Source organism: Canis lupus, chromosome 24, assembly GCF_048164855.1.
Source record: "Canis lupus baileyi chromosome 24, mCanLup2.hap1, whole genome shotgun sequence".
Classification (NCBI taxonomy): domain Eukaryota; kingdom Metazoa; phylum Chordata; class Mammalia; order Carnivora; family Canidae; genus Canis; species Canis lupus.
The window spans coordinates 16485993-16502882 of NC_132861.1; the positions used below are offsets into that span (position 1 = coordinate 16485993).

The 16890-nt window shown below is 37.4% G+C and overlaps 1 protein-coding gene across 3 annotated transcripts in view; it reads left to right on the forward strand.

The window, feature by feature from the left end:
* MIPEP (mitochondrial intermediate peptidase) overlaps positions 1-16890 on the forward strand; it is a 174265-nt gene that overhangs the window by 67209 nt on the left and 90166 nt on the right. For all 3 annotated transcript variants that reach the window (XR_012016295.1, XM_072795768.1, XM_072795767.1), the window contains exons 13-14: positions 542-746; positions 2319-2428. Coding sequence is in view for 2 of the 3 variants with exons in the window: in XM_072795768.1 (XP_072651869.1) it covers positions 542-746; positions 2319-2428 (315 nt within the window). In the remaining variant the exon portion in view is untranslated. The remainder of the gene's footprint in view (positions 1-541; positions 747-2318; positions 2429-16890) is intronic.

Genomic DNA, 16890 nt, shown 5'->3' on the forward strand with positions numbered 1-16890 from the left:
TATGGGTTATTGTGAAGAATAAGTGATACAATGCATGTGAATCTCAGCCTGTTAGCAAAAGCTACTCCAAAATCCTTCCTTTGCTATGGTTCAGAGTTAGTCACTTCTGAGCAATGAAGATAATTAGGTATGAGAAGTGTCTCCCTGTTTATTGCCTGACACATAGAAGGGGTTCAGTAAGCATTAGTATCCCTACCCCCAGTGGTTCAGTGTCTGTGCCCTTCCCACTTGCTTGTGTACAGTTGAGTGTGTGGATCTAAGGTCTTTGATGACTGTGTTTCCAGCATCGGGTATAACATCTCAATACATATTTTTGGAGTGAATGAATGAATGAATGAATCAACACAAGCTTAAGGTAAAAACTTAAAATTTTAACAAAATAAAAAATGTTAGGAAAAAGTACCTATGACTAAATAGAAGAGTAGGACTAAGGTAAATTTGAACTGAGACATCTTGGTGCAATTTTATATTCATTAAAACTATTTTATTCTTCAGATTACCTAATACTTTCTTCTCTTTTTTTTTTTTCTGACCCTTCAAGGATTGCCATTTTACAATCCGTGGAGGCAGATTAAAGGAAGATGGAGACTATCAGCTCCCAGTCGTAGTTCTTATGCTGAATCTTCCCCATTCCTCAAGGAATTCACCAACTTTATTAACTCCTGGAATGATGGAAAATCTTTTCCATGAAATGGGACATGCCATGCATTCTATGCTGGGACGAACTCGTTACCAACACGTCACTGGTGAGCCATTAAGAGGGCGCTTCTGTTTAACAACCATCTTTTAAAAACATGTGTTTTATTTTAAATTGGAAAAAAAAAAGCTCTTTATTTAGAAAATCTGATCGTTTCATATTGTCAGGTGGTCGTTTCTTGCAGGTTGCCTCATCTCATCCTTCTACTTGTTATGCAACCTGTTCATCTTACATTTTTCTCCTTCTTCGCTAATAGTTCTGACTGAGGACTATCTCAGTTGTCTTCTGAATTTTCACTTTTACATTTTATCTTTTTTTTATGGAATTGAAGTTTTTGGCTATGTCTGTGTGAATAAATATGTGTTTCCTTAGTACCTAGAACAGAGTAAGTGAAAGAATGTTGCTTCTTTTTCTCCAGAATCAGTTAGAATACATATTAAATCATACTGAAAAAAAAAAATAAGATACTTCCTATGCTTTCCCCCTGTGTAATATGGCATTCTTCCAGCTGGTATGTGACCATATTTGATGATATTATATGTAGGCTTTCCTCTTAGTTGTTTCATCTCTAAGTCTTAAGCTCCCTATCCCAATTGGTCAGCTTTAGATCACCTGCTAAATTGCTGTCATTCAGTATTTATTAACTAACTTTGTATACCCAGTATTTGGGGGGAGAAGAAGATATTTGAAAAGACTATAGATTAGCTGGACAGAATCATAAGATGTCACCAGAAAGTTCTTACAGGATTTTGCTTTAAGTCATTTTAAGTTTAAAATATTGTTTTTTGGCATTGAGGGTTGACTTTGTTACAAGAAGCAAACAACGGTTTTAAAAGGTACTTTTAAAACAAATGAAGGGTTGGATAAAGAAGAAGTGATGATATATTCTATGAAATAGTACTTAGCCATGAAGAGTGAGAACTTCCATTTGTAATGACATAGATGGAGCTAGAGGGTATTAAGCTAAGTGAAATAAGTCAGAGAAAGACAAATAGCAGATGATTTCACTTATTTGTGGAATCTAAAAAACAAATGAACAAACGGACAAAAAACCAAACAGTCTTTAAAATACAGAGCACAAACTGGTGGTTGCCAGAAGGGAGGGCTTTGGAGGATGGGTGAAATAGGGGAAGGGGATTAAGAGGTATTCACTTGCAGTTATAAAAGAAATAAGTCATGGAGATGAAAAGTACAGCATAGAGCATAGAACAAGCAAACAAATAAATGAAGGATAAAAGCATTCTGTGGTAGAATTCAGTGAATTGATACAAATGGTTTATTAATTACAAGAATGTTTTAATTTGCGTCTTGTGTGTAGACCAGCAGAGCTGAGGTCGGATTTATTTGTAGAGAGTGAGGCGTTGCTTTATAAGGTGTTTTATCCAGCTGTGCAAATATTTTGTTTTACTTTTGATACACAGGGAAATATATGGGATTATAATAAACTTTTCTGCAAATATGTGCAATAATTTTATAGAAGCAAAATATTGATTTAATGAATTAAATCTTACAGTTCATCAGAAGTACAAATAAAAGTTTTTAAAGAGTACATAAAAAGTAAGATAAATATGTTGATTTGATTCATGCCAACCTTTTTTTTTTTCTTTCCTCCCCATTTTAGGGACCAGGTGCCCTACTGACTTTGCTGAGGTTCCGTCTATTCTGATGGAGTACTTTGCAAATGACTATCGGGTGGTTACCCAATTTGCCAGACACTACCGGACCGGGCAGGTAGGGCAGACACAAGCAAAGTGCTGTCCTCTGGGTGGTGGCGGTCAGCTTTCCCAGCCCATTGCATAATGTGGAGCTCCTCAGGACGGTCACCCTCTCTTGGAACCAGAATCCTTCTGCTGTGTTTTTATTGTACTTTTAGTTTTTTGCCAGCCAGTAGAGCTGCTCTGTCTTACATGCTAAGTCCTAGCTCATTTAGTCCTCACAACTCTGCCCTGAGGGAAGTGCTTCTTTCCTGTTTTCTGCACGGGGAAACAACCTGATTCCAGACAATAGTCCTTCAAACCTGTCTCGCTTCAGAAAAGCCATTGGTCTTTCCTCTTCATTTATGCCTTTGAGTATTTGTTTTCTTGGTTTAAATTTTTCCGTTGTTTTGTAAAACTGAACAGCAGTGCCCTCTTTTCCCATCATGCCTTGCACAGTAGGTCTAAAAATTCTTCAGCTTCAGAGTTTTGATTTCAATAGTTGGATTTAAAGTGGAACTTGAAAGATTTTAAAGTTTTATAAACTAGGAAGACAATGAGAAAGCTCTTACGGTGAGTTGGCCATAAACCTAACTATGGACATAGTGCCGTGTACTGTCCACCTGCTTTGTGAAATATCTTCTCCTTCTCTGAGAACTCGGATTATATAATTACTGTCACATTAGTTGATGTTTCCTCCTTAGATTGTACCTCCTTGAGTGCAGCTGTGAAATTACAGTCATCTTTGGATCCTTAGCACTTAGAGTCCTATAGCACATAAGAAGCACTAAAAGAAATTATAAATGAAGGGATGAATGGAATCAGAAAAAAATCACCAAACCCACCTTTATGTCTGAGTCTTTTTCTAGTGCAATTTGGTCATTTCTAATTTGGGAGCTTGATTTCATCTGTTACTGTCAACAGGGGAGTTTCTGGCTAACTAATCTGACTGGGTCTTTGTCATAATTTAGCTCCATTATTAAGGTGACAGAATTGAGATATTGGTAATCAATGAGCTACCTGTCCATTAACCTGCAGAGAGAACCCAGCCAGTAACAGAAACACAAACCATCAAATAATAGTACATTCTGCCCATGGGTCTATATTTTGGGGCTTGGGAATGATCCAAAAGACCTGATTAAGCCCTTCCTTTGATCCCCGGCCCCCCTGCACCTGCTGTAGGGTGCAGAGCCAGGGGGTGCCAGAAGAGGCTTCATGCAGGAAGTGCTGGAGTTGCTGGGTCTGGAAAAAATATGTAAAAGGGGCAGTTTGCCAGTCGGCTCTCTCAGCCCCTTTCCATCTCATTAAAATCTATTTATTGAGAACACTAAGGACATACATGGGGCCTTCAGTCAGGAAGTAGTTATTGAGTTTTTATTATGTACCAGGCACTGTTCTCAGCATCTGAGAAACATCCTGAGAAACAGCCAGGAGTAAGTGAGACAACATTCTGACACTCAAGGTCTTTAAATCTCAGCGGAACTAAGAGCTAAAGACAAGGTCATTCCAGCCAGAAGGAAAAGCCTGTAAAGTCACAGAAAAATCTGAGACCATGACAAGATGCTGGTAGTGGCAAGAACAGAAGGAAGAAAAAGGAGAGACAGGAAAACACTGGAATGTTCTTGTTTCTAGGATTCACTCCCAATCCCTGCAGTCCTCTTGCCCCCACACACTTTTTAATCCCAGCTAATTTACTAGACCACCGTTTGTGACTTGACTGGTTTTTCTTGGCCATTGTTTACACTGGGTTTTGCTCTCACATTTCCTCTTGGGAGTTGTGTCTGGTCCTCCTGGCTCTCAACTCTGCCCAAGCCCATTTGTTCCTTAGCCTTTGGCAGACACTTCCCTGGGTTCTACCTTTGAACCCGTGTCCTTGCTCAGCCCTGAGCAGGGCGCAAGTGAAGACTTGCAAATATGTAGTGAAGCAATGGTGAGGGCCAGAATGAAGGAATTGGCTGTCCAGGGCCTGGAAGAGCAGAGTTCAAGAGCTCTTGGAGACTTAATTGGAAGAATTTGAGGCTAGTTGGATACAAGGGTGAGAGAAGAGAATAAAAAATGGAGGCTCCATAAAAAGAGAATTCTGGAAGAGGTCCAAGTTTGAGGAAGGAAGAGTTCTTTTTTGGCCATATCCATGGGGCCATTAGTAATACAACTCTAAAATCCAGATTCAAATAGAAACTGCAATGTGTGGAGGTAGTTGGCAATTAAAGTATGGCCTGTGAGAGAAAAGCAGGCACTTGAAGAAGCAGCATCACCAGGAAAGGAGCTGAGGAGCTTAGATTGTGAAGGGGATCTGAGAAGATCAAACATAGGTAAGAGGTTTGCCATGAGCCTCTCAGAGTAATACTTAAAGCAGAAAGTTAAATCTCGTGCTGAAATTCACCATGATTACTAAAATCAGTTTTAAAAATGTTATCTATTTACAAAATAGAACCATCAGAAGAGCAAAGAAAGGCAAGAGCCACTAATAATGTCATGTCCCAAAACAGGACTATTCTTATTTTATTATTGCATTCTTCTGTAAGAAGAGCCATTCTTGAACAAGATAGTTTCAAGATAACAACAGTAGGTCCAAAAATACACTTGAAACTGAAAGAAAATGGAAAGAAACAGTAAGCTTCTTTGAATTAATTCAAGTTTCAGATTCAGAAGACACATCCAGTGGGCTAAAGGGACTTGCAGACACAGTCTCTAAAGAATTTAAAATAATTTTGTGATTCATATGGAGAACAGAGAGTGCCAGGAGGCCAGAAACATGTAACTGCCTTGAGTTTCGCAAAGGGCTTGCCTCTTCTTGTCACTAATTAAGATACCAAGTGGCTAGATGATTTCATTTTAAGGGCAGTTTTAGCCTTAAGGACAAGGAGTTAATTCCCTAAAATCCAAGGCTTTGTAAATAAATGACATTAAAGCCCATAAGAAGAATAACAGGGTTGCGTCTTTAGGCTTCATTTCCTATTCTGCTACATATTAGGAAAGGATTTTTTTTTTAACCATCATGTGGTATATTTCAGAGAACTCTTAGAGTAAGGATAATATATCAGTGACTTATTAACACCTACAAATATTTTATCTTAACTAGAGCATGGCATAGCCAATGAATTCCTTGTGGTTGAGGAATGAGAAGCATGCTTATCAGATTTGTAGGGGCCATACAGCTGTCAGAGATAACAAATGCCAGGGGTCCTCATTTGAGATTCAGAACTGTCTTGACAAGCTACAACATCAAAGTTGAAGCAGAATTTCTTGTCCATTAATCTTAAAATTAATAACACAAGTAGAGGAGTACAGACTTGGTAGCTGCTCATGTGAAAAGCGCTCAGGTTTTTGGACATAGTAGACAGAACTGAACATCATCAACAGCCTGATGGAGTCTCCCCACTGATCTTCTAGCTCAGGCTACATTAGGGACCTGTACCATATGAGGAGCTGGAGATGACTGGCTCTCTTCTTGGTGCTTATTTCTTCCCATCTCAAGCCTAACCCTTTTCCCGTTGCTCCCAGTAAGCAGAAAATTATCTACAGGTAGGCCTCGCACTTCTGGAAACGTGATCCTTATTCTCCCTTAAACATTGTTTTAACTTCTTTTTAGTTGTACTAACAATAATGTAAAAGTTACTATCGGAACCTTGTGTAAGTGTGCCCGTCAATGGTATGAAGTACCTTCTTATTTTTTGCTCCTATCCCCACCATTTGCCTCTAGAACTCTCTTCATCTTACAAACCGAAGTTCTGTCCTTGTTAAACAACTCCTTAGTTATTCTCCCCCCGGCCCCTGGCAACCATCTTTCTACTTTCTGTCTCTGAATTTGACTATTCTAGGTACCTTGTATCAGTGGATTCCTGTAGTCTTTGTCCTTTTCTTTTTTTTTTTTTTCTTTGTCCTTTTCTAACTTAGCATATTGTTTTTAAAGCTCATCATGTTGTAGCCTCTGACAGAGTTTCCTTCTCTTTAAAGGCTGCATAGCATTCCACTATGGTATAGACCACATTTTTTGTGTCTCTTCATCCACAATGGATACTTGGGTTGCTTCCATCTTTTGACTATTGTGAACATCGGTTTATAAATAGCTGCTTGAGTCTCTGTTTTCAGTTCCTTTGCATATATATCCAGAAGTGAGGTTGCCCGATCAAAAAGAAAGTCTATTTTAAATATTTTGAGGAACCACTAGACAGTTCTCCCCAGTGACTGCATCTTTTTTACATTCCTACTTTGTACACTGTTGAGCACAAGGTTCTAATTTCTCCACATCATCATCAACACTTGTTATTTTCTGATTTTTTTGATAGTAGTCATCCGAATGGATGTGAAGTGGTGTCTCATTGTGGTTTTGTTTTTGTTTTTTGTTTTTTTTTAATTTTTATTTATTTATGATAGTCACAGAGAGAGAGAGAGAGAGGCAGAGACACAGGCAGAGGGAGAAGCAGGCTCCATGCACCGGGAGCCTGACGTGGGATTCGATCCCGGGTCTCCAGGATCGCGCCCTGGGCCAAAGGCAGGCGCTAAACCACTGCGCCACCCAGGGATCCCTCATTGTGGTTTTGATCTTCATTTGCCTGATGACTAGTAATGTGAAACATCTTTTTATATACTTTTTGACCATTTGTATATCTTCAGAAATGTCAGTTCAAGTCTTTATTATTATATTATAATTGGATTGTCTCTTTTTATAGTTATGGGGTTGTAGGAGTTCTTTATGTATTCTGACTGTTAATCCCTTATCAGATATATGATTTGCAAGTATTTTCTCCCATTCTATGGGTTGCCTTTTCAGGATATTGATTGTGTCCTTCGATGCACAGTTTTTAATTTTGATATAGTCCAGTTAATCTATTTTTCTTTTATTTTGTTGGCTGTGCTTTTGGTGTCATATCCATGAAATCATTGCCAGATCTGATGTTATGAAGTTTTTCCCCTATGTTTTTTTCTAAGACTTTTATAGTTTTAAGTCTTATGTTTAGGTCTTCGATTGATTTTGAGTTAATTTTAGCAGATGATGCAACTTATTTTTCTTATTTTAGTAATTCTGAAACTGATAATCTCTTGTTAACTATCTATTTATTTAATGGTGTAAGTGTGCCCCAGGTACATTTTTTTAATACAATTGTTACATTCCTGGATTCAAGAAAATAAGATAGTCTTAGCCCCTACACCAAAGTTAAAAACACTAAGCACTTCTATGGTGTAGTTTAAAAGCCTGACCCTTGACTCTCATCCCTATATCCATCTCCATGAGGAAGGTAGGCTGTCCCTGACTCTCAGATTATTTGGAGTATCCAGAGTTTTTCTCATTGTTATTACACAGGCAGGGATGAAGATCAAATATATATTTCTTATATCACAATATCACACCACCCTGTTTCCCTTCAGCAGTGTCTGCCTCTGTCCCCTTTGTCCATAGTTTGCAACCAGTAATATCTAAGCCCCCTTACTCCCCAGCAACTCTCCCCCCACATTTGCATTGTTCCCATCTTTTCCCACAATACTCTTTCTGCATATTGTATGGAGCAGGTGGCAAACCCCAGTGTATTTCAGTGTGTACTCAAGTATTCTGTTCAGTGTGGGATGCCATGTTCTGCAGTGACATTGGTGAGTTAGAAAATATTCTGAAGAGTAGCCTGCTACATTAGTATAAAATTAGAAACCATCTCACATTGGGAATGATGTAAGACTAAAAAAAGAAACTGCAATGTGTTGTATAGTATCTGAAGGATGCCATGTAAGAGTAAAAAGGTAATTGTTCAATGTCATTCCAGAGTAAAAACCAATGGTACTGGTAATAGTGGATGGGGGTTATAATGAAGCTGATTTCAATTCAGTAGATTCTTCTCATGAGTGATTAGAAAGAAAGTGCCTCTGAAAGTAATAAACTTTTAATTTAGTATTTAATGTTGAAAAATAACTTCTATAAAATGAACAGGTGTGAACTTAAACCCAACTTAAATTACTATATGTTCCTCTCTGAAAGAAAGGACAACCCTGAATTCTTATTAATTTTTGTTTAAAAATCGTTTTTTGCCACATGAGTTATTGATTCATAAGCAACATGGTGTTTAGTTTTGTTTTTGAGCTGTACAAAAGTGATATTATACTGTTTATAATCAATGTGTGCTTTTCCCAGTTATATGCCTAAAGCTTATCAGGGGTGCATGTAACTGCGGTCTGTCTACTTTCAATTCAGTATAACTTTCCATAGTTTGTTAAGTCATTCTCTGTCATCGGTCACAAGGATTCTTCCAGGTTCTTGCTAGCTCACCCAATTCTGCTGCGAGCATTTTTATACTTTTTGTATTCATGTGAAAGACTGGAATTGCTGGATTTGTAGGGGATGTGTGATTTTAAGTTTATGTGATAACGCCAAATTGCCTTTCAAAGTATTTGTATTTATTTGCCTTCCTCTTAGCAAGGGTTCCCCTCACACCACATCCTCACTAGCATCTGATATTGTCAGAGTGACAATATCAGAGTGGATTTTGCCAGCTTTATGGTTAAGAAATACAATGCTATTGTGGCCTTTACTGGTAAGCAGCATTCCCTGGCTACTTTTAAAGTTGAATAGCTTTTTATGTTTTTATTGTCCGTTTTTGTTTTCTTTCAATGTCTGTTTGTCTTATGTGCATTTTTCTATGCGGTGATTTACTTTATTCTTTTTTTTTTTTTAAGATTTTATTTATTTGTTCATGAGAGACACAGAGAGAGAGAAAGAGAGAGGCAGAAACACAGGCAGAGGGAGAAGCAGTCTCCATGCAGGGAGCCTGACGTGGGACTCGATCCCGGGTCTCCAGGATCAGGCCCTGGGCTGAAGGTGGTACTAAGTCGCTGAGCTACCGGGGCTGCCCGATTTACTTTATTCTTATTGATCTCTCCTCCTTCTTGCTATGTTAGAACAGTAATCCTGTGGTAGGCATATGTCTCCTCTCAGTTTGTGGCTTGTCTTTTCACTTTCTCTGTGGTATCTTTTGATGGATTTAATTCCTGCATTTTAACATTGTTGAATTGAGCAATCTTTTCTTTATAGTTAGTGCTTCTTAGATCTTATTTGAGAGACATTTGTTTCCTTAAAAGCCATAAAGATATTCTTTTGTTTTTGTTTTCTTCTGAACATTATAATGCTTTTCCTTGATTTTTCCTCTCTCTGTAATCCAGTTGGAAATTCTCTATGTGTTTAGTACAGGGTAGAATCCATTTTCCTTTCTGGTCAATGGATAGCCCTGTCCTAGCACTGTTACTCATTCTCTGGTGACCCATCATGAAGCACGTACCCACTATATGCAATAAGCTGCTTATGGGATTTTTCTTTTATTTCACTGTTTACACTTTTTGCCCTGATACTAGTACCATTCTGTCTTTATTATGGCAGCTTCATCAAGGCTTCCTCCATTTGTTTTTCAGAAATTTCTTGTCTATTCTTGAATTTTTGTGTTCATTCATATACATTCAGAACTAACTGACCTATTTAAAAAAAAACAAAAACAAACTGAGAAGAGTTTGGCTAGGATTATTAAATCAGTAGATCAATTTGGAGAGAACTGATATCACTCCGTATTGATCTTCCGATACATGACTGTGGTATACTTCTCCATTTCTTAGGTGTTTTTTGTTTTGTTTTGTTTTTTAAAGATTTATTTATTCATCAGAGACAGAGACAGAGGCAGAGACATAGGCAGAGGGAGAAGCAGGCTCCCTGCAGGAAGCCCATGCAGGACTTGATCTTAGATCCCAGGATCACGCCCTGAGCTGAAGGCAGACGCTCAACCTCTGAGGCACCCAGGTGTCCCCATTTCTTAGGTGTTTTAAGTCATTTAATAAAGTTTTAAATTTTTTTCCTAAGGCTCAACTTCTGCTATACTTAATCTTAGATGCCCTACTTTTTTGAAGCTATTATAAATAATATATTTTTTTAAATTCTATTTTCTTTCTTTTTTTTTTAAGATTTTATTCAATTATTCATGAGAGACACACACACACACAGAGGCAGAGACATAGGCAAAGGGAGAAGGAGGCTGCCTGCAGGGAGCCTAATGTGGGACTTGATTCCAGGACTCCAGGATCATGCCCTGAGTGGAAGGCAGACCCCCAACCACTGAGCCACACAGGCATCCCTGAATTATATTTTCTAATTGTTACTATTGTTTAAAGGAGCTATTGGGCAGCCTAGGTGGCTCAGCAGTTTAGTGCCGCCTTCAGCCCAGGGCGTGATCCTGGAGACCTGGGATCGAGTCCCATGCTTCTCCCCCTGCCTGTGTCTCTGCCTCTCTCTCTCCCTATGTCTCTCATGAATAAATAAAAAAAATCTTTTTTTAAAAGTAAAAAAACAAAGGAGCTATTTATCCTTTTTTGTATATAGATTTTATTTCCACTTTGCTAAACTTTCTTTTTATTTTGGGTAACTTACCTATAGAATTTGTAACCTTTTTAGCCAGTTAACTTTTGCTGCAAAAATGACAATTTTATTTTTTGTTTTCAACTTCTATCTCTTTTTATTTCTCTTTCTTGCCTTATTTGACTTACCAGAATCTCCAGAACAGTGTTGAATAGACGCTGTAATATGGTCATTATTTGCCTTTATCCTGATTTCTAAAATAAATGTTTTCAGTGTCTTATCGTAAAGAAAGATATTTGTAGCACTTGACAGGATGAGCACTGGGTGTTACTCTGTATGTTGGCAAATTGAACACCAATAAAAAATAAATTTATTATTAAAAAAAAGATATTTGTTGTAAATTTGGTGGAGATCTCAGGAAAAGGAAATTCTTTCCTATTTCTAGTTACTTTTTTTTTTGATCATTAGTGGGTATTACATTTAAAAAAATTATTTAAATTCAATTAACATATTATTGGTTTCAGAAGTAGAGGTTAGTGTATTTTATCAGATTTTGTGTGTGTGCATCTTTTCAGATAATTGGGTTGGTTTTTTCCTTCAGTCTCTTAATGTAGTGAACATTGCTGTTAAATGTTAAACCATTTTTGCATTGCAGGATTAGATAGGCTTGGTCCTAACTTATTTTTAACACAGTGCTGGCTTCGGTTTGCTAATGTTTTCATACAGAAGATTTTTGCATCTGTATTTATGAGAGACTGGCTTATGATTTTTCGTTGTCCTCTTGTTCTTTGCTTTGTTAATATTAAGAATATACCATTTCTTAAAATGAGCTTCCAAATGTTCCTTTTTTTCCCTTCTGTTCTTTAAAAGTGCTTTTATATAATTGTATTAATCTGTTTCTTGAAACTTTGTCAGAATTCATCTCTAAAACCATTCAGGACCTATTATTTTCTCTGTGGGAAGATTTTTTTTTTTTAAAGACTGATTCCTTAATAGTCCCAGCAGTCTTTGGCTCTTCTTTTCTTTTAAGTAAGCTTTGCAAAGTTGTAATTTTCTAGAAATTTACCCATTTAATCCAAGTTTTCAAGTTTATTGGCATAAAGTTATTTATATCATTCTTTTTTATCCTTCAAATCCTGCTAAACGTGTAGCTATATCCTTTTCATTTCTAATACCGTTCTCTTATTTTTTCTCTATTAATCCTGGCAGAAGTTTGTCTGTCTTTTTAATGTTTCCAAAGAACTAATGCATATTTTGTTTATCCTCTTTGTTTGTTTTAGTTCACTTATTATTCTTCTTTCCTTCCTCCTTCTTTGTTTGTATCCCTCAATTAAGGTGGGCACTGAACTAATTCAATTTCAATATAATCTAACATGTCTGTTCACAATTTAATGCTATAATTTTAAATTGTGCTGATGCAGCGCTTTAGCTGCATGCCATGCTTTTAATATAAAATCTTTCTAATGTTGCTAATTGCATTGTAATTTCCCCTTTGATCCACAAGTTGTTAGAAATATAGTTTAAAAGTTTTAAACCTTTGCTTATCTTTTTCTTATTTATATTTAATTAGTATACCTATTACTGATTCTTTGTGGGTTTTTGATATTTTATACCTTAGTATGTCCTCAGTTTTTTGGGAATGTTTTGTTTGTGCCTGAGTACATTGTGTATTTTCTGATTGTTGGGTCTGGGGTTGCATGTAAGTCTGTTGTTAAGACAATCTTTTCATTGTGTTGTTTAGGTTTTTGATATGTAACTACTTTTTTTGAACTAGCAAAAATTGAGAGGTGGAAATCTTCCAGGATGATGGATAATATTTTCACCTTAGTTTTACCTATCTTTTTTTTTTTTTTTTGAAGTTAGGACTTTATTTATTTAGAGCAGTTTTAGGTTCACAGCAACACTGAGAAGGTGGTACAGAGATTTCCCATATACTCCCTGCCACCCCCCCATAGGTAGAGCTTCCCCCCATTATATTCCTCCAGCAGAGTTGTATGTGTTTGTTACAGTTGGTGAACCTACACTGACACATCATAATCCTCCAAGTCCATAGTTTATATTAGGGTTCACTCTTGGCGTTGTACATCCTGTGAATTTGGACAAATGCCATCATGGCATCATACCCAGTTTTCACTGCCTTATAAAATTTTCTTTCTTTATTCCATGTATTTTGAGTATATTTTATTAGATGCATAAATATACAGAATTGTTAAATTTTCCTGATGAACTATTTCTTTATTCCTCATGTGTTGTCCTCTTAATCTTCATAATGCTTCACCTGAAAGTTTTTTTTCTGATAGTCTTGCAACCCTAATTAGGTCACTAATCATTAAATAGAGTCGTATGCAGGACACCTAGTTGGCTCACTCAGTAGAGCATGCGACTCTTGATCTCGGGGTGTGAGTATAGAGATTACTTAAAAATAAAACTTTAAAGAAGGAAAAATACTGGGGTGCCTGGGTGGCTCAGTTGGTTGAGCATCTGGCTTCCACTCAAGTCATAATCTTGGGGTCCTGGAACTGAGCCCTACATCAGGCTCCCCTCTCACTGGAGAGTCTGCTTCTCCCTCTTCCTCTGCCCCTTCCCCTGCTCATGCGTTCACTCTCTCTCTCTCTCTCTCTCTCTCTCAAATGAATAAATAACATCTTAAAGAATATATATAATCATTTGATTTTTGAGAGAATCTACAGCTTTTGTACAATTTTGTGCATTGGCCACCACTAAAATTTGTTGCTCTAGGTAACTTTCTCACAAAATATTTATCAAATAATAGGAATGAACATTTATTATTTTATATGTTTATCGTATTTAATCCTATCTAACAATGAAGTAGGTACATGGTTATCCACACTTTATAGAAACTGATTTAGGTTAATTTGCCCAAAGGTCACACAATAGTAACATGGGGGTTGGTCTCTTAGTTTCTATTTGTGATGTTAGTAGACCTCTTAGTATCACATCAGAACTTTCTTAAATTTCTGTCAGTTGCTAAAATCAATATTATAACATATGGGTGTTTTCTTTTTTCCAGTTTTTAGTGTGGTAGGAAATGGCTTATACTTCTTTTACAGTATGTCTTGGAAAATCCAAGACCTCTTTCCATTTTGTTATTTTTAGAACAGTAGAATTCTAGTGCTTTCATTTTAGAATGTTCTGTGCTGCGTCATTGTTAGATTTAGTTTGTGAAAGTCAGCCCAAGGGTAAAATTGCTTAAGATCTATTTCCAAGGAGACAGATAGGCTTGTAATAAATCTTCTGTCATTCTCTCTCAGGAGATATGAACAAGGATTGAAGGTAAAAATCATAGCGCCACTGGAACTAGATTAGTTTTGGCAGGTTTAAGTTGTTTTGAAACTTATTTTCAGCTTTCATGCTTCTCAATTATGTCTAGACAAGAACAGTGAGCTGGGAGGCGGAGGCGGGTCTGAGCTTGGTCTTCCACCACACACACTTGACCTCTGATGAGTCCCTGAACTTGTCTGAGGCTTCTCTGCTTTTCTTTATTTTTTAATATCTTTTTTAAAAAATTTTATTTATTTATTTGAGAGAGAGCATGAGCAGGGGGAAGGGGCAGAGGGAGAGGAGAAGCAGACTCCCTGTTGAGCAGGGAGCCCCAATGTCGGACTCGATCCCAGAACCCTGAGATTATGACCTGAGCCGAAGGCAGATGCCTAACCGACTGAGCCACTCAGGTGCCCCAGCTTGCAATAAAAATGCAAATTTAGAAGTTAAAAATTAATACCCCCATACTTACCTCAAAAACTAGTTTTTGAGTCAAATTTTGTAATATATGTAAAGTGTGAACATGGTATTATTGGAGTTTTTTTAAAGAATAAAATGGAAGTTAGAACTCTATCACACATTAAAATATTTAACTGAACCCTGTAAAAGTCAAAGTACTTCTGTCTATTTCTCTGAACCATCAGTGAGTCTGTGATAACATATAAGCATTTCTAAAGATTCCTTTTTCTCATTTCATCTTAGTTTGTCAGAAGCAACACTACGAGTCATGGAAGCTAAAAGCAATGTTATTTCCTGTGGATTTAGATCTGAGATTTTTGTCTCTTTGGGAGTAGGCAGCTTTTTCATTATATTGATTATGTGCCATCTGGATTATAGGATAATAGCAAAACAGACTAGTTGATACATGCTGAGTCCAGTTGTTTTCCCGTTATAGGCACGTGTGGAGATTTAGTGCTTGGGGTGGTATGGGATCAAGCTGCAAAATTGAAGCTGCCGACTCATACCCTGGACAGCTTTGATGCTCGGCTTTCTGCCTCTGAAGGCTTTTCTTGTTCTGGATGACCATGTCTCAACAAGTTTATGTCATTAGATCCAACATGTTCCTAAAGGATATCAGTGCTAGGAGTTCTTTGCTTTGGGAAGAGCTGAATTTATTACCATAACAAGGGTTTGTACCAGAGAATGTCTTCACTTTTAATATTTATGCAGCTTTTACCATAATAAATTTTCTAAATGGTCATAAATAAAACAAGCTATTTTATCACAGTGACTTGGCTCTGGAAGAGTCTGATGCCAAAACTTTTAACAAGACATTATTTAAATTAGACTGGTGAGATTGTGAAGTGATAGAAAATGTCTGGAAAACATGAGGTTATATGCTTACAAGTTGAGCTCATGGGGAAACATTCAGAGAATTCAAGTAATGCTGATTTCGTTAAAATATTTGCATTTTTTGATGATATTCTGAAACCTTCCAAAAATGATGTGCTGCTTTAATGTAACAGCTAAGCTATTACTATTCTAACGGTTTTGTTGGTGTGTATGGTCAGCCAGCAGTGCAGCTTGTGTCTATCCTATAGTAAACACCTCCCTTTCTTTGGAAAGATGGTGTACACATGCTCTGCACAACTCATCGTGTTTGACTCAAATGAAGCTCTCAGAGAAGCGTGTTGTTACCTGGACAGTGATGTAACCTGTTGTCCAAGCCAGAGCACATTTTTTTTTTCTTCAACACCCGCCCACCCTAAGAAGGAAGAGGGATGCTCTTATCAATTAGAACAGAACAGTAGTCCCAAACCAAGATGGCCAGGCCCACCTGCCTGTGCGGACGCCCTAGCCATGATAGCCCTTAGGCAAGATAGACATGTTAGGTGCAGGGACTTGAATTTCATCTAGTTAGTTAATCCTTTCCACAAATTGACTGAATAACTATTACCATATTAAATCTTCATACCAATTTTTTACAGTGGTATTTTAATCCTTATTTCACAATTGAGAACACACAATACCAGAAGACTTGCCTGCCATCCCAAGCAAGTGAGTAGCAGCTTGAAAACACAAGCTGCCTGACCTCAGACACAGTCCTCTGGCTCTCTCATGGTGCTACCTTCCCAAAGGCAGTTCGACTTGTAAAATCAGGATGATTTAATTTTGCTCACCTTTGTCGTTCAAGTACTCATGATGCTTATGTTTTTCTAAATCAGGATATCTCAGACTTTAATGGGCATAAAATCACCTGGGGACCTGGCTAAGATGTGAATTCTGACATGGTGGGTGTGGAGCACCCAAGATTTTGTATTTCCAAGAATCTCCCAGGTGATGCTGAGGCCGCTGGTCTTTACTTGCTTCAGGCTTCATGTAGTTGGTAATTATTGTCCTTGTTATTCGTATTTTAATTATGAATAGGAAACCAGACTTTACCTTCTTGACAGAAGAAATGATCAATTTTATGGTCTTTTGTTTTTTCTTTTCAGCTATTAGTTGTGTTGTGGTGTTAAAAAAAGAATTGAGAGCTGAGACTGGGCTCTAGCACAGCCATGTACTTTGGGTACACAGAGAAGGATGGGGCTTTCTGTCCCCTAGGTATTTTCAAGGGACCTTTCACACCATGATGGCTGTGCCTCAGAATGTAGTTGGGGCTCCAAAAACTTAAACTGAAACCACTGGATGCATTAATAAGATGGATTCATCAGGATAGGATGAATAAATGAACTAAATACTAGAAATAGGAACTGCTATTCTGCACATAGCAGAACTGTGGCTTGGGGCACTGCACCCTTCTGGACTCTGAGATGGAGGCTGAGGCCCTGTGGTTTATAGGAGACTTGGCATATATTATGAGAGAGGCTGCACTGTCTCTGTTTTAGTCATACAAAATCAGATCTTATTTCTTTACAAATAACACAAGCATTTTTGTTTTTAAATAAAGAACA